This window comes from Leptidea sinapis, chromosome 2 (genome assembly GCF_905404315.1).
Source record: "Leptidea sinapis chromosome 2, ilLepSina1.1, whole genome shotgun sequence".
Taxonomy (NCBI): Eukaryota; Metazoa; Arthropoda; class Insecta; order Lepidoptera; family Pieridae; genus Leptidea; species Leptidea sinapis.
Window position 1 is genome coordinate 14,432,099 of NC_066266.1, and position 22,884 is coordinate 14,454,982.

Below are 22,884 nucleotides of genomic sequence, written 5' to 3' on the forward strand. Positions count from 1 at the left end.
TTAGGTATCAGTAGTAATCATTTCCATGTCTCTAATTGAACAGCTTTTATCCATAATCTTTATGACTCTTGTCTTGTAGAAATCTAAATCAAAATAGCGTAGAATAAGAAAGGCACTAGCACGTACACATTTTTTATATAGGAAAAGTAGAAAGAGTCGAAAAATAAAGTGAACATTACCGAAAAACAAAAAAATACAGCAGAATACCATCCCACAAAGAGATAAAATGAAAATTTAAGTCTGTTTGTAACTTAATAAAATATTTTAGGTTTATAATAATATTATGTTAGTTAAACGTGCTACCCTGTATGCATAATGCCATCCCTCTTATAAATATGTTTTTTAGTATTTTTCAGTAATTAGTGTACTTACACGTGAAAAGTGATTCCACTACCCTTGGGATGATGATGCTTAGGATTCCTATACCACTTCACAACATAAATGAAGGCGTTTTTTATTGAAAAATCCTTGTAACGTTTGTTCTAAACATCTAGTCTGACAGGGATTCAATCGCGCTCACTCGCCTGAACCGAACTGACCCGCGTGCCGGGACAGTTTGTAAGCCCTGCCCACTACGGTATAGTTTTAATTGCACTATTTTAAAACGTCAGAAGTTGTTCCATGTTTTAAATGCCTTCACTGTTGCAGCCTTACAAATCAACCTTCAATTTCGGGTATATGTTACATATACATACAAATCAACCTTCAACTTCGGGTATACATACAAAACAAACACAGCAAACATTAGAGAACACGTTAACGACGAAATAGAATACTGAGTGTTCTTAAAATTGTTTTGTTATTTGTGAAAAATTGTAAAAGTTTATATGATTAAAATTTTATTTGAATTGTTATTAGATTTGGTATAAAACACAATGATTCCTTCATTTACAAAACATTATGTACTCATACAACTATCGGAATAACCACACATATTATAGTTATCCTGACTATTTAATAAAATGTTATATTTTGAAATATTAACAAAAATTTTAATATTCATGACAACATGAAAAATATTCGGCGAATCTCTAATTATTACCGCCCGTACCGAGGACGATGCTGGACCTATTGGTGTGAGCATCTACCGTACCGGCCCGGCGTACCAAATCCAACCATATGTTTAGGCTATTAGCCTAAATATTGTAGGCTTGTCAACTAAATAGGTATTGCCGTCGCGACAATCCGGACAGGCTCACGATGCCAACTTCAGCTGCAAGCTCAATTAATGTCGCGCCTTCAACAGCAGCTTAACCATGTCAGTGTAATTCGCGTGTCAACTTGACTCGGTAATACTGGGAGTTAGACGCGCCACTCTTACTTATAATCCGTCCATTTATTATATCTTGCATATACAAATTTATGTGTATTTAGGTTCGTGTTTAATGCGCCGGTATAGCATCGACTGAGATTATTATCGATTAAGATTCCGCTATGATTACTTACGATTTTAGCTGCCGAATAAGTTATAAATTAATCGCTCGGAGTTTCCCTGCGAGATAGTAGAATAGCCAAAGTGACCAACATAGCACGGATTATTGTGTCTGTTTCAGTGGCAGTGGGTAGGGCACATAGTTCGAAGTACAGAAGGCCGTTGGGGCAGTAAAATTCGCGAATGACGACCACGTACCGAAACGCGTTTTGTTGGTAGGCCCCCCACAAGGTGGATCGCCTGAATACAGTGGGAGGCTCTAGTGCCACTCAGAATTTTTGGGTATTTCAATAATCTTGTGCGGCACGGCATTGCCGCAAAAGCAATTACTGCTATTTATTTATTAAAGCAAATCTCTTTCTTCTTTCGCACTGCGGTCGTTTTGTCTCTTCTTCTCTCTCCCTCAAGTGGCTCTTGCTGATGTTTTTCTGTGATAGCTCGCAAGACGTTTGATCTCATTCCTAGGCTAAGTTCCCATCCCTACTCTATGTTTTAGGTACTTCATGGGACTGCCAATCTTTTCAATGAGGATTGATAAAGGTATGGACATATTTATTTTTTGTGGAATATGTAATTATATCTAATATATGAATAAATATGGATTATAAAACATGAATTTTCTCTATCTAAATAACTTAATTGATGTTTTTTTTTATTAACAAGAACTTCATAAAAGCTTGTTTTTAAATATTTTATTTTTCTTTTAATTTTATTTCGATTGTAGAAAGAACAATATTGCAATAAAGTAGGTATCAATTAAACAAAATTTATCTGTTTCGTTTCATAGCTTCGTTTCTCTGCCATTCGTTATATTTATTTGATCTATAGGTATATGTATGGTCTATATATTTGGTCTTACAGGTATGTACTTTAAAAAAAACTTAGTATAGAAATTTGCAAGTATTGCAACTAGTGAACATCTTACCTTATAACGGGCTTAATACAAAGATTTACATTGATATCCAATTAACAATATATTATGAACCTTAAAGATGATAATAATTCAGCACAAATTGAACTGTTACATCGAGTACTTATACGACCTTTTAATATTGTTGCAACTTGCTAATGGAACTGTTAAGCTGAATATACATAAGACATTTATTATTGAAATCTATTAGAGCGTTTGGGGCTATTCGAAGCTTGTGAGCTCATACTTGACAAGACCGTGTCGGTGATTTAATTCAATGTTACTTAATATTGAAATCCAAATATCAGAAATCCATAGCACTAACTATACAGGGTGTCCCGTAATCAGTGGACCAACGGGATACCCGTGATAGGGGTGGTCATCATCTCTCGAAAACACCAAATTTTACTGTTCTAGGGCCAGTAGTTCAAAAGATATGATTTTTTAAGCATTATTTTGAAAATTCTACCCTTATCAACACAAAAGTTGAAAAAAAATATTTTTTATTTTTATTTTGCCCTGTTTCTTAACTTAAGGTGGCTGAGGAAACATGTGTCTTCACAATTAAATCCATTTTTGTGAATAAATATTGCCAAATTAAAAATTAAAAACCAAAACATGCGCAAATATCAAATAACTAAATTTGCAACGTGATGTTTGAAGCAAGCTAGTGCAAAAAAAATGTATGACAGCCTTGCGGACCATTATTTAAAAAACATCTGCAGTTCATACTGATTCCAAAAAGGTATAACAATATTACATTTTACAAAAAAAATAACTTAATAACCAATTTTAGACTCCAATTGCGAGAAACATTTAAGCGCTATCTATTCTGAGAATTATTTTGTTATCGAGAGAGAGATAACACAATATGCTATCTCTTTCTCGCTCAGGTACCTTTTTCGTTTACGGGGTCCTATTGGCCGACGCCTATGATCCCCACACCCTAATTTTTCAAATTATTCTTAGTTTCATCAGAGACTTGCTCATAGCTCGTAGCTGCACACGTGTTTTTTACTTCGCTACCATTACGACTCTTTTTTTTGGTGACTGACGCTTGAATTGGACCTTGTTTGTCTTTGTGATTTGGATACTGTTTGCCCGGATTTTATAAAATGCCTAATACCTATACTCCTCGTGAATATGCTGAGATGTATTTTATTTACGGTCTGTGTAATGCAAACGCTCGGCAAGCAGCCCGTACGTATCGTGAGCGCTATCCTAATCGCGACCGCTATCCGGATCATCGAATTTTTCTCCGTGTAAATAACGCGTATTTAGAAGGCAGAATTCCCGGAGCTGCAAACAACGTGGGAAGACCTAGAAGAGTCGATGAACTTCAAATACTGGCCGAAGTGACAGAAGAACCTTCTACGAGTGTTCGTCGTATTTCAAGACGTACTGGTATAGCAAAAACAACAGTACATCGCATTTTAAAAAGAAACAGTTTATACCCTTATCATATTCAACGAGTGCAGGCACTATTACCTGCTGATTATCAACGGAGGATAGATTTTTGTGCAGAGATGCTTCGCCGATGCCGACAAGATCCACTATTTTTCAATTCAATATTATGGAGCGATGAATCGTGTTTTAAAAGAGTTGGAGTGTTTAACATTCATAATTTACATGAATGGGCTGTTGTGAATCCACGTATTGTACGAGAAGATAGATTCCAGCACCAGTTTGGAGTCAATTTGTGGGCTGGAATCTTAGATGGTAAACTTATTGGTCCATTTGAGCTCCCACCGAGGCTTAATGGTGCTCGGTACTTGCAATTTTTAAGAAATGACTTAAGTAATTTATTAGCAAATGTACCACAGGAGGTATGTGAGAGGATGTGGTTACAGCATGATGGCGCACCCGCTCATTATTGCAGACAAGTGAGGGAATATTTAAACGAGTCTTACCCAAGTAGGTGGATTGGACGAGGAGGTACAATCCCATGGCCAGCTCGATCACCTGATCTTAATCCATTGGATTATTTTTTATGGGGATATTTTAAAGAATCCGTATATGAAACCGTTAACGATAACGAAAGACAGCTAAGACAAAAACTGAATGTGGTGAGTGAAAAAGTCAAAAATAATGAAAGGGCGTTAAAAAGTTTAAAAAGAAATTTTATAAGAAGATGCCGGCTATGCCTTAGAGTAAGAGGAAGACATTTCGAACATTTATTATAAGAAATAAATAAAAAAATTCTAACTATTTACTTTTGTTTTATTGTAAATTCCGCCAAGAAATTGCTATCTAATGTTGATTTAAAATAATTATTGTCTTTTATTGTTTCACAATAATGATTAATTATACCTTTTTGGAATCAGTATGAACTGCAGATGTTTTTTAAATAATGGTCCGCAAGGCTGTCATACATTTTTTTTGCACTAGCTTGCTTCAAACATCACGTTGCAAATTTAGTTATTTGATATTTGCGCATGTTTTGGTTTTTAATTTTTAATTTGGCAATATTTATTCACAAAAATGGATTTAATTGTGAAGACACATGTTTCCTCAGCCACCTTAAGTTAAGAAACAGGGCAAAATAAAAATAAAAAATATTTTTTTTCAACTTTTGTGTTGATAAGGGTAGAATTTTCAAAATAATGCTTAAAAAATCATATCTTTTGAACTACTGGCCCTAGAACAGTAAAATTTGGTGTTTTCGATAGATGATGACCACCCCTATCACGGGTATCCCGTTGGTCCACTGATTACGGGACACCCTGTATAAGCCATACTGATCGTTTCTGTAGTCTGATAAGTAAGGACATAATGTATTAAACTTATGATTTTTTATTAAAATAAGGTCAATTCAATTGATTAATTCTTGAAAAACCCAAAAATTCTGAGCGACACTACAATTGAGCTCGTCACCTTGAGATATAAGATGTTAAGTCTCATTTGCCCAGTAATTTCACTAGCTACGGCGCCCTTCAGACTGTAATACAATAATTCTTACACACTACTGCTTCACGGCAGAATTATGCGCCATTGTAGTACCCATAATCTAGCCGGCATCCTGTGCAAAGGAGCCTTCCAAAGAAATTACGTTTTTTGCAAAATAAGCATGTGGGACATGTCGGAAATAAATAATACACGTCTAGTGTCTTCGCACAATGACATCTTAGGATTTTCGTTGTGGCTTTCGTAAGTAATTTAAATTATAAAGAGTTGCTAGGTATTTTAAATGACAACTTTCTTAGATTTTTGGACCAGATAAAAGAAAGAAAGAAAAAGCCAGAAATCTTGAAAGTATTTGTTAAACTTTTGGATCTTTTTCGGCATATCAGGACACTTACATTGACGCTAGAACGAAGATAAAACATCAGTGACTACAGATTGGTACATATTATACCTATCTAGGCTTAGGAGCGCAATTATTATAGTGCCACTCAGAAATAATGGTTTTTTCAAGATTCCTGATCGGCACTGCATTGTTATGGGCAGGGCGTATCAAATACCATCAGTGGAATGTCCTGTGTCCTCTCTGATTGTCATAAAAAAAGCCGAGGTGCAGGTCCAATTTTACGCAGACGGGGCCATTTTAATTAACCAAACAGCAATCCGAAACAAAAATCAATAGCTATTTTAAATTATAATAAAACATCTCTTAATTGCATCCAATAAAGCTAATTACGACGCATAAACGATCAAACAAAGCGAGCTTGCATTTAACGACTAATATAACCCGACCGAAAATATAAACACACACCAATGACCACTTCCCACTAATTGACTTTGATTTACAACTCCGCCGGCTTATATCGAAATGTACTTATTGTAAAAAGGTCATAAATCAAAAACATAACATTCTAAATCATTCGGTAATGTATTTAATGAGGTTACAATTTTGTTTGAATGTTTCGTAGTAGTAAACTGTAAACCACAAAGTTCGTGGAAGCGCTTGTTTATTTGTCAATGTGTGTGGGATAGCCATAATAAGGGTGGTGGTCGATTATCTAAACGCTTATTCAAACTATTCGTCGCAGTGCTACAATTCCAAAAAACTATGTTCCAGTTCTAATGATTGACTGAATGTATTTTTCAACTGCCAGAATTTGTATAACTTACAAATAATTTAAAAGAAAATGGATCTTACTGGAAAGAATCTTTAAATAGCATGTCCTGTGTTGTGTAGTATTTTATATTGAATTTTATTTGAAATATGGTCGTTTTAAAGCGATATATTATAGTATGAGAATTAGGTAAGTTATCAGGCTATCATTATTAGGCATTCGACTGTGTAGAACATAAAACCTTATTCAGCAAATTGCAACATTACGGCATGTCAATAATTACAATTAAAAGAATCATAAATTCAATCATACTCATAAGTAAAAATTAAGTCCATAAGTTGGGACAGTATTTCTAAATGTTTAATACGTAATAATTCTGTAGAAAACCGAAAACATAATATTTGTACGTGACGGGCGGGATTGAACCGGGGACCGTGGTGCAAGTCAACCATGTCTCTAAGCCTAATTAATGAAACTTTTAGTACATTTCATTTCAAATTCTATAAGTCAGGATCATAACGATAAAAAAAATTTGCCGCTATAGAGAGTGAGGATACGTCAGCTGTACCTATAAAGCTGACGTATTATTAGTACATATACTGCTATAAGCATTTCGGTGACGCGAACTCACGAGATTTAACACATCTAAAAAGTATCTAACAAATTTTTTTGTTTTTAATTATTTATTTATTGCAAGCGCGAGTCATGAGCATGTCAGTGACGCGAATCCATAAGATTTTCCCCAAATTTTTTTTGCAGCTACAGAAGTTTTCAATTAAAAAACGAAATTGCTGGACAGATCGACGCGTACCTTAACGAATCGATCACAATTGTCATACTATTTACACTTTAATGCGGCATCGTTTATAGGCCGGCGGGTAAACGATGAGCAATCGAGCCGGGAATTAATCGATCGACTTCAAACGATTACGTACTCGAACAGTCGATCATTCGGATATGCTTCACTCAACTCATTAATTGTTCGCCTTTGATCGATTCGAATAGAGATGTGGGTTTGAACGCTCAAGATACAGAAGCTTTTAGAAATATGGGTTATAACTTATTAGTTATAACTGGATTAATACTTTCATTGAACATAATTTAGCACTACTTCGTTTTTGGCACTAGAATTTATCTGTTCATGTGTAATACCTTCAGCTAACAACCCTTAATTCGGATACAGATGATTTATTTATTCCAGCGCTGTTACTTTTAAAGTGATAGCCCTCACTTCTGGGATTAATTTAATTAAATTTGCAAAAAAAATAAGTTCCACTGAACCAACCAATCGAGTGACGTATTGTTCGGTAATCTTCGTATGTCTTGTCAATGGATGGAGACACAACCTGAGAGTTCAAAGTCATAAACTTGGATTTCATCCTTACCATACCAACCAAACTAAAGAATGACCTTCCTTGCGCGGTGTATCCAGAACATGGGAACCCCCCAAAAAACGCGTACACCTTCACTAACGGCCGGAAACTTTCTTGAAATTTCTCTTGTCTCGCAGAAAAATGTGGGCTGCGGTGTAAGCCCGTAAGCCGTACCTACGCTCGATAAGTAAACAAAAACCCTCTACTTACACTTCCCGTTTTGTCGATTCGTCATTCGTTTTTTGAAAAATAAAGCAAATTCTGGTAGAAAATATTCCATATGAAGAAATCGATTGAATAATAAATTCCAATTTATTATTATTTTTATCTAATATAATTATTAATTATTCTTCCGTTGTACGTATTAATATACGAAATTACTCACGTGGTAATTGGTCATTTGCCTCTATTGTGTAAGTTCGAAGTAAATACATTTAAGTAATGTAGAGAAGTATTACATAAATACTAATGGTACTCTATACTACTACATACCTCTAAACTTATCTTCTTCCCCACTCCAACCATCTTTCGTTTTCGGCACGGACAAGTTCAACGGCTCATCAGATTTATGTCCATATTGCACTTCACTCTCACTATTCCTAACACCTCGCTGAAGTATCTGCTCCTGAAGCCTGTTCTTGTGCGCTTTTCTTTCCAAATCCCTCTGAACTTCACTTTTCTCCGAAAATTTCTCGAAGTTTCTCTTAACACTCATTAACTGGCTTACTGCCTTTTTAGAATCCTCCTTTATCCTATTCAATCCTAATATGTGCTCTATTGTATGTGGTGTTGGCATTTTCGGTGGTTTACCATAAACATGTGGATGCCAAGATAATTCGAAAGCGTTTTCACTTCTGCAGTTACCAAAATCAGATTCTATGGAATCATCGACTTCGTTAACAACATCAATGCTATCTTCTAGTTTATCATCGTTTTCTAAATCACCATCATCAACATTTATTTTATCATCACCACTGCACGCGTCTTCACTACGTTGATACTCCGTGTATTCATTAGGATAGTTGACATCAATATCCGTCTGTGCTATGATATCAGCGGGCCCGTAATTAGCGAGGACGGTTTGCATATCTGTGTGTTCGTTCGTGTCTTGTGCTGTGTCTTGTGTATCACTCATGTGTGTATCTGTGTGTTTTAGTGTGTCAACTCGTACATGTTTGTGTTTATTATTAAATTAGCGTTTAATAGCTACTCTCGATCTGGCTGTTTGATCTCGGCCGCTTTGATGATTTCACCGCTTCCTGTAACCAAACGATGAATTGCATTGAGTGTTTCCACTTAATTGAATACACATATGAGTTGCGTAACTACGATAATAATTTAAATATATTATATAGCCTGAAGCATCTCATCACACTCTCCTTTAAGAACTTAGCGAGTCAACTTCTTAGTTTAGGCAGAGTTTTACGTTGCCGAAAATTAACACGGTTGTTCTGTTGTGGGTTCAACAGGGGCCGATTCTTCTGCGAAGCATGCGGCCCCCTCTAGGCACAGCGGGCGGGCGTTAGGTACCTTCTGGATGTATACTTAGCAGAATTACATAATAAATAAGACTTCTCATAACTTAAGAAGATAACTCATAACTTTTAGATAATACCACTAATGCAAAGCCCTAATCTTTGTGCAAAATAATTTCATAAGAGTGTCAAAAATAACATAAAATAAAATATGAAATAAACTGTCCAATAAAATAAAAGTTATATTGAAATAGTTTAAGTGTAAACATAAAACAAGCACAAAACGCACTCGTTTAAGCCGTTAAACGACCAATGGTGAGCGTTGATTGATTTTTATTGGACCCGCTTTAGGGCTGCCAAGAGCTAGCTTTTTTGTTATTAATATTTAACTTTCATATTATCATTATTGCAGTAATATTAATATTATAATTATTGCAGCAGTGGTACCTATTTGATAAGGGTGGACTTTATGATGAATATAAGTGGTATGCATGTGTATGTATTATATGACTTAAATGTCATCTAATTTTTACATTATAATAAATGCATGTATCACTTCATTGGCTGGACAGCGCTGAGCAGGACTTACAGTACTTTGGAACCAGTAGATGGAAGCGATTAGCGAAGAATAGGACCGACTAGAGGTTCTCTTTAGACCCGGCTAATATCCAATGGTCTAGATATACTATATAGTCGTAGTAACTATATTAGAAATTGTTCACATACAATGAACTACGGTCGACGAAAGCCATATAAAGATCTGCTTCTATTTCACTCTACTCCCTAAAAATTCTCGCTCATTCCATAGCTATTTTCCGTCATTCATTGTATTAAGTGGATCCAAGCTTACATATTATTATGATAGGTAAATATTATATGGGTCCCGTTAATAATCAAACTTAAAATATTACGAGTTACATGGAAATAATTTAAAAAAAGCAGCCGTATTATGAAGTTAGTTGACTTAATCAAGTGATACTAATTTTGGAATAATCTCCAAGTATTATTAAGTTTTATAATAATGGTAAATCAATTTATCACAGACCGTCAGATATATTCCTTCAGATCTATATATATATATAATAATAATAATAATATTCATAATAAAATTATAAGTAAGTGTCAACCCTAACAGTATCAAATTGAAACAGGTCTGTGTGTCGAGAGTGAGGGCTTTTCGAAATATCTTTGTGCAGATTGTAGATATTATTATACTGACACGAATATATTGTGTTCATATATCTCTCGTGTATGACACTGTACTTGAGATTTAAGTCATTTAAAATCTACTAGTATAAGTAAGTGATAGGCATGCCTACAATACATAGTATTATTAAGTCTATCAAATATCGAAATTTGAGAAATACACTAGTTTTTGTTTCAATAAAATCAGGCGAGTAAATTTGAAATTACAATAATTTTAGTTTCTGTATTATTCAAACACATATTTCATACCGTGCGTGACGTCACAACATCGCGCTACGCTGTGAAGTGACGTCACAGTAATCAGCGACCCGCTCCGCAGTGCCTATATCATCATCATTTCAGCTGGAACACGTCCAATGCTGAACAAAGGCCTTCCCCAAAGATTGCCATGATGATCGGTCCAGCGCTGCCCTAATCCAACGTATTCGAGCGATCTTGACCAGATCGTGGGTCCAGCTTTTGGGGGGCCTACCAACAATACGTCTGTTCACCAGCCATCTTTCATCCATTCGTTGAGCTATATGATCTCCCCACTGCCACTTCAGTTTGCCGCTGAGCGACAATGAACTTCCTCATAAGGCACATAGGTAGCAACCACGTATGCGTTTCGTATGTCACAGCTAGCAACACAGTGCCTACAGATAACAAAATAATTTTTATCTATTTATTTCGTTGTTAATAGAGCATACTGTTAGGTAAAAATGTAAATTCGATAATATCCTCTATTTCATTGCGCTCAGGAATAATTATTCTATGATACCGAGATTGCGCTCATTACTTCGGGATCGTAAAATGTGAAATCTTAGTATTCCTATTATTTCAGAGCCACTCCGCCTCTCTAATTGATACAAAAGTGCTTTGTTGAAGTTTTACTTCTTTTGGAGCGTTCGAGAAAAATTATCAGAGTGAATTACGTAGCGCGCGCACACCGTCACGCAAATTCGACACCCTGACGTTAGCTGGTCAACTAGACCATTTGTATCACTTCAACTACCAAGCCTCTTGTAACTCATATGTCTACTGAACCACAACCAATGGACGAGAATGAAATACATTTCAATTTACTTACTAGTTTAAAAAAATAATAATTTCTCTCAAATTTTATAAAAACAATTTAATGATATTTAATTACACCGTAGTATAATATTTTCATTCGGTTGTATTTAATACCTTCTTTATTACAATAATTGTTTTTTCTATAAACGTGAAATAGCACGATGATTCTTTTTAGGATTTTTGTTTTATAAAGCCTAAGAAGAATATAACTTCTTGTAAGAGAGATACAATTTCATATTATGACGTAATGTCCGGTGGTAGAATTCGGCTGCTGGTATTACCTTCAACAACTCCTCTGAGCACAAAAGGTGGCAGAAAAAAAAAATTTGCGCTATTAAAACAAGTATTCGTCTCTTCTACAAAACATTCAATTCAATGTACAGTTTTGTTTTAGTAAAACAAAATCAAAACCGTAACAAAACAAATAAAAGGTGTTGATTTTGTTATAAATAGAGCACTGGTAACAATACCATCAGCTTAAACCAAAATACAAAAAAAGAAGGATATTTAAATAATATTTAAATAGACTCGATTAAAAGAAAAACCTCATTTTCAAAGCAAGCTGATGTGTGATCAAAGGATGACTATTGATAGCACTGATCTGTATAAATACCACTGGACAGGCTGTTCCATATGTTTGACTGCAAATTGTTTGTACCTATTTGAAGCGCCACTCGCGAGCGTCCAGAGAACTAATTTTGACGTAGGTATAATACAAATAGCTGCGAAGGAACCTACAATACTGTGAAGTATTTTTACATTTTGAATTAATTTCGTTCGTTTTCCGTGTTAGTATGTAGTTATACTTCTAGAATCAATGTAATAAAGTACACATTTTTTTTTTGTAAATAGTTACCCACCATCCACGTCGTCCAGGAAAACGACGCAGCGGGGGGGAGTCGTCAATAAAAATAGATTAAATGATTAAATACACACGTTAAAGAAATTTTCACGGCAAAAGTCACATAAGGCCGCACGTGTACAGATCAACGTCACAATATAACCCGAAACTCAAATCATAGATTCTAATCAATACAATATGTTATACCAATCCCTATAAAGGTTAAGGAAATCCTCGCCGTGTGTGGGCCCTTTGATATAACCGACCAATTTAATAATTCAACACCAAACGCCAAACGAAAACCACTTTTATCACAGCGCAATATAAATCAAAATGAAACTTCAAATGCGTCTAGATGTGATTATAATTTTAATAGTATGTCGGAAGTAGCGAATATGTCGTATGGCTGAAATCAAAAGAGATATTATAATTGTGACATTTCCCGCGTTTATATGAAACCTCTTTGATACAATGTTGCAGGATGTCCGTCTATCGTTTACGTAGTCTATGTTAACATAATGTTTCTTGTTTTGAAGTATTTTGATCGAATATAATCTGTGGAAATATATTTTTCAATTTATCTACGAAGTTTGACGTTATATAGGAAGCGAATCAAAGGAGTTTGTGCTCGTTCAATTATATATCACTATGTCATATATCTTATTTTGACGACCCATATAACCGAATGGTTAGTGACCCTGACTACTAAGCTAGAGGTCCCGGGTTCGAATCCCGGTAGGTGCATTCATTAATATGATGAATATGGATGTTTGTTTCCTAGTCATGGATGTTTATATGTATTTATGTATGTTTAAGTACGTATATTGTATTAAATATATCGTTGTCTTGTACCCATAGTACAGGCTATGCCTAGTTTGGGGCAAGTTAATTTGTGTAAAAGTGTGTCAATATTATAATATTATATTATATTTTGTGTTTTTACTTTGTAGTTTTGTGGGTATAATGCAATCCCGCATATTCGCCTTCTTTGGAGACGTATCGAGACGAGGCAGCCAGTCCATATAACGCCTTATCGTCCAGGAAACTGGAAGGCACTGGACCTCGTGGAAGGTCACCTATGCGATGGACCGATCAGATCAAATCTGCTGTGGGCCCCGAGCATTAGTGCACACAAATGACCTCTAACACAGAGTATCTCTCTGGTGAGACATTGTGAGGCGCGTAACATTTGTCCCTATTGAAACTTCTTGACAATCACGACAGCTCTGTCAAGAATTTATCGACCTAAAAGAAGATTGTGTGAACGCAATAACCTCCGCAATTCATCTTCAAATCTATACTTACAACAACTTTTTATAAAGGTTTTATAAAGAAATATTAATTGTGTAATGGTGTCTTATCGTCCTGGAAACACCACGACACACGAAATAAGACGAACCATATTGGAGCTTGCTCGGGTTAAACTAGTATTTCTATATTTGATAATAGTAATACGAACAGAAACTTATTTATTTATTTATAGGACAACCAGTAGTTGTTACATTCTAATCATCATCAGCCGGAAGACGTCCACTGCTGGACAAAGGTCTCCCCCAAAGATTTCCACTACGATCGGTCCTACGCTGCCTCATCCAACGTGTTCCGGCGATCTTGATTGCACTCGTCACCTTGAGACATAAGATGTCAAGTCTCATTTGCCCAGTAATTTTACTACTAGTCTAGTTACTTTGTCATTTATTTATCATTAAATTACTTATATACATATTTTATAAATAATGAATATTTTTTACAACTTATACATTTAGATATTTACTAGCTGGCAAACGTTGTTTTGCCATATAAATTATATATGTAAATCTTCCTAGAGCTTCAACGAATCTATAACAAAAGATTTCATTAAGATCAGTCGAATAGTTTAGGAGTTATTAGGAAACATATAAACATACATTCTCTTTTATATATATAGATTTATATATTATACATTGGTTGTGGTTCAGTAGACATAAGTTATAAGCTACAAGAGGCTTGGTAGTTGAAGTATGATATAAATTATAAATGGTCTAGTTTACCAGCTAACGTCAGGGTGTCGGACGCATCTTATAAATTAATTTTGATATTTTTTCTCTAACTAAAAAAAGTACAACTCGAATAATCTTTTAAATAAAAAAAAGTGTGTGTGTACTTATATCCTTAAAATTATTTATTGCTCCTGCAATTCTACGTTTGTAGAAAGAAAAATATTGAAAAGATGGCTTTGACAATTAATTATTAAATTACGAATACGAAGAAACCAAAAAAAAATAACGAATGTCGCAAACGCCAGAAATGATTAGGAACCAACATCACTATTACTTTTGTGTTACAGTGAAGCGCGCGCATCTTAAAATTTCACTCTCATCATTTTTTCATAACGCGCCGAATGAAGTATAACTTCAACAAATTGTTTAGAATGATTTCTGTTGATAAAGCCGTCATAGTCGGATCCTCAATCAAACAAGTACAACTAAGGGTATGTTCCGATATGCACTGCGAGCACTGCACAGTGCTATCACTGTAGAAAAATTTGTTCCATTATGACTGCCAGGATACTGCTGCAGTACCCTAGGGAAATACATGACGTCATAAATCACCGCCATATTCTACTGTGAGCACTGGCGTTTTCGAGGTAAGGTACTCGCAGTACTTTGATCACGTGATCAGTCAAAACCATTTGAGTGCCTATAATATATTGATTAAAATATTTTTAATTTGACAGTACTTCAACAAAAGTTTTTTTTAATGAACTAGAAAACTTTAATACACTCATTTGAATACTACGTCAAAAAATTCGGCTAACAGTATATGGGATTGCGTTCCGTTTTAAATAGTAATACTATAACTGGTTATAAAGGAACGGCTTCACAGTATACTAAATTGACGTCACACTGTACAGTGCTCGCAGTACATATCGGAACATACCCTAAGTCATACTTTCGCACCGTCTGCACTTGCATGTAACAGTTTCTTACTTATCTGCTTATTCATTCATTTCCATTGACGTCATACTTATGTCACATACTCAGTGCCAACTGGCGATTATCAAACTTATTTTCACCAGCTTATGTATCATAATCGATCGCTATTAATTGGTCTATTTAAATACCCCTTATTGTTATGTTATTGCATAGAACTAAAATAAGATAGACAGAACGCTGGAATCATTCATAATATTTTCTTAGGTCCTAATCTTATGAATTTACTATACCTATATTATGTATTATTATAACATGCGAATATATTGTTACAAATATAAAACTACGGACCCTTGTTGTGTATTTTATTCCCCATTGCGTTAATTTTATTTAAAGGTTTAAATAAAAGTATTTAACTCTTTATAACACGAGCTATCTAGCAGTCAAGTTGTACCTTATATTATTTAACAGATAGACATAAATATACAAAATGAAGTAGGTATTATTGACAGAAATCATAGAGTAGTCACTCCTATTATTTATGTGATTCATTGATCATTATTAGCTTACCAAACGAAATAATCGTAAAATTCTACACAGCCACGTTCCAAGATGGTGGATGCTCACGCTAACATTAAATAACTCATTTTAAAAAATTTAAACGTTGGTTGCGCAATAAGTGTTAATCCTTACCACGTAAACATCGGTTTGATTCGCGCCCGCGAATTTGTGTTCGCTTTTCAAATTCATATGTGCCTACGTGTATTCCCTTTAAGCTCTGCAATGCTCTTGTGATTCCACTGGTGTTACAAGAGAGGAGGAGGAGATCAGGAGACCCGTATGCATTACCCGTTAGTACTCCACTTTCTTAAAAGTTTATCACATTTATAACGCGATACAGACATACGTACCTTTAAATTTCATAATTAAGATTCAACTCTGTCTATACAAATGTGTAGCTCTGGGATGAATCGTCAAAACAAATAAACGAATGCGCTTACACGAACGATTTTATATTGTTTATGAATGAAGAAACCTTTAATTAGTTTTATAATCTTTCATCTTAATTAAGTGCCGCTGTCATTATATTTGACGCGCGGGAAATAATAAAGGGATTGTACTTTAAAATAATAGTTTTTTAATGTAATACTTCTTATACTAGACCATTTGTATCATACTTCAGCTACCATAAGGCTCTTGTAACTCATATGTCTACTGAACCACAACCAATTGATGAGAATCAAATTAATTTTACAAATATGTAATAATTTCCTTCTAATTGCATAAAAAATATTTAATGATATTTAAAAAAAACGTTATATAACTAGATTATTATTTTGCGATATAATAATATTTTCATTGGTTATATTTAATACCTTCTTTTTTACAATATTTTTCTTTCCACAAACGTAGAATGGCATGAGTAATAAATATTATAACCACTTGTTTTGTTGCGCCAAGTATTCTTAATTTGCTTTCTTTTACTTTCCAAATATCTCCACGATGAACGGTCCTGCACTGCCCTCATCCAACGTATCATCGTATATACCACTGCGTCTTCCGGTACGTGGTCGTCATTCAAAGACTTTACTGCTCTAATTTATTGAACTACGTGCCCTGACCATTGCTGCTTCAGTTTCGCAATCACTGGGCTATTGACTTTGGTTCTCCTATGGATCTCTGGTCATTTCTGATTCGATCCGCTGGGGAACTTTGAGCAAAACCCTCTCCATTGCCCTCTGCGCGACCATTAGCTTCCTCATCAGGCCCATAATTACGAACCACGTCTGCATTCCGTATATCATCACTGGCAACACAATGTTTAAGACTTTTCGTATTGAGACTCTGTGGTATTTGGTCGATTAGATTTTACGAAGCTTCCCGAATATTGCCCATTCGAGTTGACCTCTTTCCCGAAACAACCTGACATACTCGTCAACAATTCTAAGAATACAGTTTCCAACTGTTACTAAAATTACATAGCATACGAGTACAAAGTACGCCTTAGCCGAGGCCTTTTCTAGATTTAGCAATTCTAAAACAATATACCGTCTCGCTAACATGGGCGAGTCCATCATAAGTGTGATAAAGACAACTACAGCTCTGACTCAAGAGTAAAGAAACTCAAATATCAAAATAATAAAAAAAATCCTCCCCAAAAATTCTTCTCAATCTGTCACTGTGTGGTTGCTGATGATGTATCAGTAGTCGTCGTTGGTCTCCTTATTATTGGGTCACACTGCCTTCCGCGCGATGCTCCTCCACTTTTGGCGGTTTGTTTGTTTGTTTGCATTGCGGGAACACTCCGCCACAGTTTTCTGGGTCACTGCTTTGATCAGATCCGTCCATTGCATGGGTGAGCGTCCTCTCTTTTCCTCCCCACCTGGACCTGCACTACCAACCGCTCAATCGATCCTTAATTTCTGGAGATGGGCCAAACAACTTCAGAATTCGTAGTTGCACAGTCAACGATAGCCTTTCTTTTATCTTCAGTTCTTTCAAGATGGAATTGTTGGTTCGGAAAGTCGTTCAAGGGATCTTCAGGATCCTCAATGTTAATAAAATAGCTCATACCCTCTTGTAACACCAGAGGAATCATAAAAGAATTGAAAACCTTACAAAGCATCGAATAAGAAAGAGAACATAAGAATATATACATAAGAATTAGAAAACTGAAAACACATTAGTAAGTGGCGGGCGAGGTTCGAACCGGGGGTCGTGGTGAAAGTCAACGGTTATACCAATTGAGCTTCTGACGCTCTTTAGATTACCTTTTTTTATGAAAATAAGGGACGAGATGAGCAGGACGTTCAGTTGATGGTAATTGATACGCCCTGCCCGTTACAATGCAATGCCGCTAGGATTCTTGAAAATCCCCAAAAATTCTGAACCGCACTATAATTGCGCTGGTCACTTTGAGACAAGATATATGAAGTCTCATTTACCCAGTAATTTCACTAGCTACGGCCCGCTTCAGACCGAAACACAATAATACTTAGACATTACTGTTTCATGGCAGAAATAGGCGCCGTTGTGCTACCCATAATCTAGCCGGCATCCTGTGCAAAGGAGCCTGCCAGTGGTGCCTACTCAAATGTAAATAAATATAGCGTAGTAAAAGGCTATATTTTTAATTTTTTCATTACTTAAATAATTTTAAAAATCTTATCTTTAAAACAAATTTAAACATATTATATATATACGCGTGCGGTTAGTCTGAGTCTAACAAGACTACAAATTTATTAAAATTTCAATCAGAAATTTTAAACAGATTTTTTTGCATGTGCCTATGCCACAGAGATGTGATGAAATTATTTAAATTTTTATATAAGGTTTATTTATAAAACAAAATTAGGGTGCAGATTACTAATATTGACTGATCTGTTCAATAACTGACGTTTTGACCTAACGTTTGAATAATTAGAAATGTATCATACTTCCCACTGGTGTCTAATTTCTCTCATTTATAATATAATATATATACCTACATGTTCTTTTAAGTAATTACTAGGGGCCGGATGAGCCGAACTTCGTTTTACACTTAGATAACTTACTTATACATCCAGATAGAGCCTCTTGCTTGACAACCAATGAAAACAGGTCAGGTTTATTACTTTAGTGTGCGTCTTACAGTCGCGACATTTATGTCACTTTGTGTTAGTGTGCGTGCATTGCTCAAAATAGAGATTAACAGGCAACCTCAATTTTTAGAGTTTAACCGTATTTCGGCAGCTTGAACCGAAGTCCCATTAAGCCGAAATTCGTTTCATATTCCAACATTCAGTAGATATGAGAAAGAAGTAAAATACCTACGTGCACTATTTTGATTAAAATTAACAGAAAATAAAATCTGGCGTAACTAATTAATGGAATAAGCATTTTAGTTACCTAATTCATGGTAATTAGTTTGTTAATCAAGTTAGTCATTTTTAATTTGCTATTTTCACATTTTAATCTTAAATTTTTAGAATAAAAAATCAAAATCTATTTCTAAGGATTAAAACGCGTGTAATATTAACTATAAATACACGAGTAGGTACAAAATAATAAGAATTGTAATGCGTGCTTTGTTTTTTTTTTTAAATTATATTTGAGTAAACGTTACACCTTTATTATTATTTAGTTGAATGCCAAAAAAAACATCTGTCTACACCATCTCCGAGGCAACAAATGAATTAAATGAAAACGTGCTCTGGAAAGGTCACGAAACGTCGGGATTATCTAAAATAATAATAAAAATGTAAATTTTACGCAGAATCTATTGTAAAAACAGTTATAATACTCGCGGTTTATTCCTTTAAAAAAGTATTTTATTTAATGTTGTAACACTCGCGTTATTCAAAGAAAATACTAGGTACTTATAAAAATCAGATTCAATGAGTTCTAACAAGAAGCCTTATGATAATTAAATCTCTAGTTCGAAAATTCTATATATGGTATGTAATAATGTAGATAAGTAACTATTTATCGTTTAGTTTTTAAGTCTTAGTTTATTTCTTTAATTATTATTTCATTAACTTTTTAAGAGATCTAGAGTAGTAGGATCTTTATAGTAGAACTAGTAGAGTGCTCGGTATTATACTATTTTTTGAATACGAAGTGATTTACAGAAAAATATATGCTTAAAACTCGAATGTTGGAGCACCTCCACTCTTTACAAAAGCAGACAATAATACCTAATTATCAGCCATATCGCACAAAAATTACAAGTGTTATCAGGTTAAAAAACAGTCTAGAACTTTGTCTTTTCAGTTACGAATTATGGTCAATAATATAGTATAAAATTACCAAAAATCCAATCAATTATTCGATACTAACTCATTTTTATTATATTTACTGCTACGAGTTCTAAAATTACACGAAAGTAAATACATTTGAAGAAATTAGGTACCTAAACTACCCGTACACTTGGACATAATATTAAAAGAAATAAAAGCTAATTTACCTACTTGCAACAAAATAGGTAGCTAGAAACTTTTTTAAGTGGTGTTCTTTAACATTTGCTGATATTATAACATAAATGTTCATTTTGAAATCAATTTAAGAAATATTATGCTCCCACACAATCAAAACAAACTCAAGATAAGTAGGTAAATAAAAAATATAAGTAATAAAGCTTTAATATCCTCACCTAACAGGTCCAGTATCCGTAACAATCACAACACAAAACTCAATAATTAAAGACTAAAAACAATTGCCATCAATTATAGCTTTTCCGAACGCATTGCGATTCATTATGGCGGGAACAATAATTCAACAATGAAGGAATCCCGAGTGTCGACTGTCGAGTATTTGCGAGTTCGGCGAGTATGAGAGGGACAGACAATAACGATGCTCCCACAACGATCCTCGCAGTTAGACTAACAGCTAACAGCTCACAGTCACAACCAAATCGCTTAATTTTATGAGTTGCTGCCTTCTCCACCCCCTCGATGGAGCTTGCATGTGATTTTTGTAAGACGTCGAGTTATAAAACTGATCTTGTTATTTATCGAAGCGTTAAATAATGTTCATAAGTAATAATTCTTTCTGTATTTATACATATTAACAATCTAATGCGAGCTAGATTTTTAATCCGTTATAATGATATTTATCGCATTATTTTATTGGAATTGAATTAATTTATTGATTTAGAACACACACATCCCACATGAAAAATTTTAACTTTCACCGATCCTTCAGCATAATATATTGACCCGAAACTTACATTTAAAAAAGGGATTTTCGTCGTAATTATTAACAATATCTATCAAAACTACTTGATGGTTAATGATTACGAAACTATTCAAAAAACTACGCATTTATAATTATAATTTACATAGAAAAGTAAACTTTTTGTATTTGAATGAAAAATATCTATAAGTCAAAAATGCTGAGTGACATAAACAAATGTATTTCTCGTCAGGGCAATATATCAAATTTCGTAATTCACGTAAGACAGCAGCGTGCTTTGTTTTAAAAGATGAAGGGCGTTGACTTAATCTTTTGTTGCTTGAAATATCCTTTAACTTTATTGGCTATAAAAATTTCGTAACTAACGAATCCTACTGATAATATTCAAACTTCTTCAATGAAAGCAGTGGTTCAAAATGAAAATAATCATAATAAGAAAATAATCCAAACTAAAGAGTAGATAATAATGTAATTGTCTATTAATTACTCATTTCACTCTAACTGATTGCACTTGAGCTGACTTTTTCCGAATGACAATTAAAATATTCAAAAAATATATTGCACAGTGCACCCGAAGAAAACGTTCAATAAATGAACACTTTAAGGGTACACTGACAATGATAGTCTTTGAAAAAGCAAGAAAATAACATTATCATAATAATGAGATCATCTGGGAAGAGGTAGTATTATTTGGAAAGTTATAAGACATATAAAACAGTATAACCAAAAAAAACGTCTCTTCATTTATTATTAAAGATATACTATAATATTATAAGGTTTATGTGAATAAAATCATTTCATGCTATAGTTTTTGTGTATGTGTGGACTATAAATTCGTCCTCCATGATACCTGCCCAGTTTCGCTGATAAAGCGCTTGATCTACCAGCATAGAAGAAGTTTTCAGTCAGTAGGGAATGCTAAACTCGATATAGGGGCCCTGTTTCAGCGCCTAAATACGATAATGTATTTACCTCCTTTCAAAGAAAAAAAGGCATCTACACATATCCGCTGAAACCGTTGACCAGTTAGGCCGTTACCCTGTCTGAATACTACTTATGTTGTCATTATTCGTAACTCATTCTTATAAGCTTATCAAATTGATAAAAATTAGCTTTGTAACATTTTTCTATTTAATTTTACAGTTAATTATTTAGATTTTAGCTTGTTTGTGGATTTTTTGGTAGTTGTTATTATTTTTTTGTATAATAAATAAATTTTGATCTTCATCCTATAATATATAATATTATAATGAATGAATATTATACAATAATGGCCTGCATGAGCCATAAGGAGCTACATGATTAGTACCTACTGGACAGGGGTGACCAATAGCTTACTCTTAATGTATAGAAACATACCCCCAAAGGTTTTCTTAAATAACTCACTGGTCAGGACTTTTTTACAAGTGGAAAATATTTGTTGGTGATGATCACTTATTAAGATCATAACCCGTACATACGTTTGTCTTCTTTCTGCAAAATCTTGCAGTTCCCTGCGCAGAGCTTGTATGAGAGAAGAGACGGCTGCACGCATCGTTTTTGAGTGTGCCCACATCCAGGCCACATGCAACCCGCGAGTATATAGTTATGATGGAGAAATAAGCCACCACACCCACTACGTAAAATAGACGCATAGTAGACGTCGAGTTGTTCAAAATACCCCGTGATTACTAAGATAAAATCACTGACAATGTGATTTCACTGCATCATTTTAGGAACTAAGACTATGTATGTGAAATATGATTTAGAGTGTAATCGATTAAATTAATCGCCAACAATATAATATATTATCTAGTAGTGATAGTCATTATCTTTAGTATCAAATATTGTTTGTCAAGTAATAAATATAACGGCAATAAATTATTTTTATCAGCAAGAACTTTTGAAAATTATAATATCAACGAATGTCTTACATAATAATATAATACTTACTTTTAACTTAATTATACATTTATATCAGAAAACAGTGTGTTTAATTTTTATTATAATT

The 22,884-nt window shown here is 34.3% G+C and overlaps 1 protein-coding gene across 1 annotated transcript in view; it reads right to left on the reverse strand.

Annotated features, from left to right (window-relative positions):
• LOC126977194 (protein zerknuellt 1) overlaps positions 1 to 20,568 on the reverse strand; it is a 102,164-nt gene extending 81,596 nt beyond the window's left edge. Inside the window, exons 1-2 of the mRNA XM_050825911.1 lie at positions 20,353 to 20,568; positions 8,224 to 8,990 (exon numbers count right to left, since the gene is read on the reverse strand). Of these exons, the coding sequence (XP_050681868.1) occupies positions 8,224 to 8,866 (643 nt within the window). The 5' untranslated portion in view covers positions 8,867 to 8,990; positions 20,353 to 20,568. The remainder of the gene's footprint in view (positions 1 to 8,223; positions 8,991 to 20,352) is intronic.
• Between the last annotated feature and the right edge of the window lie 2,316 nt (positions 20,569 to 22,884).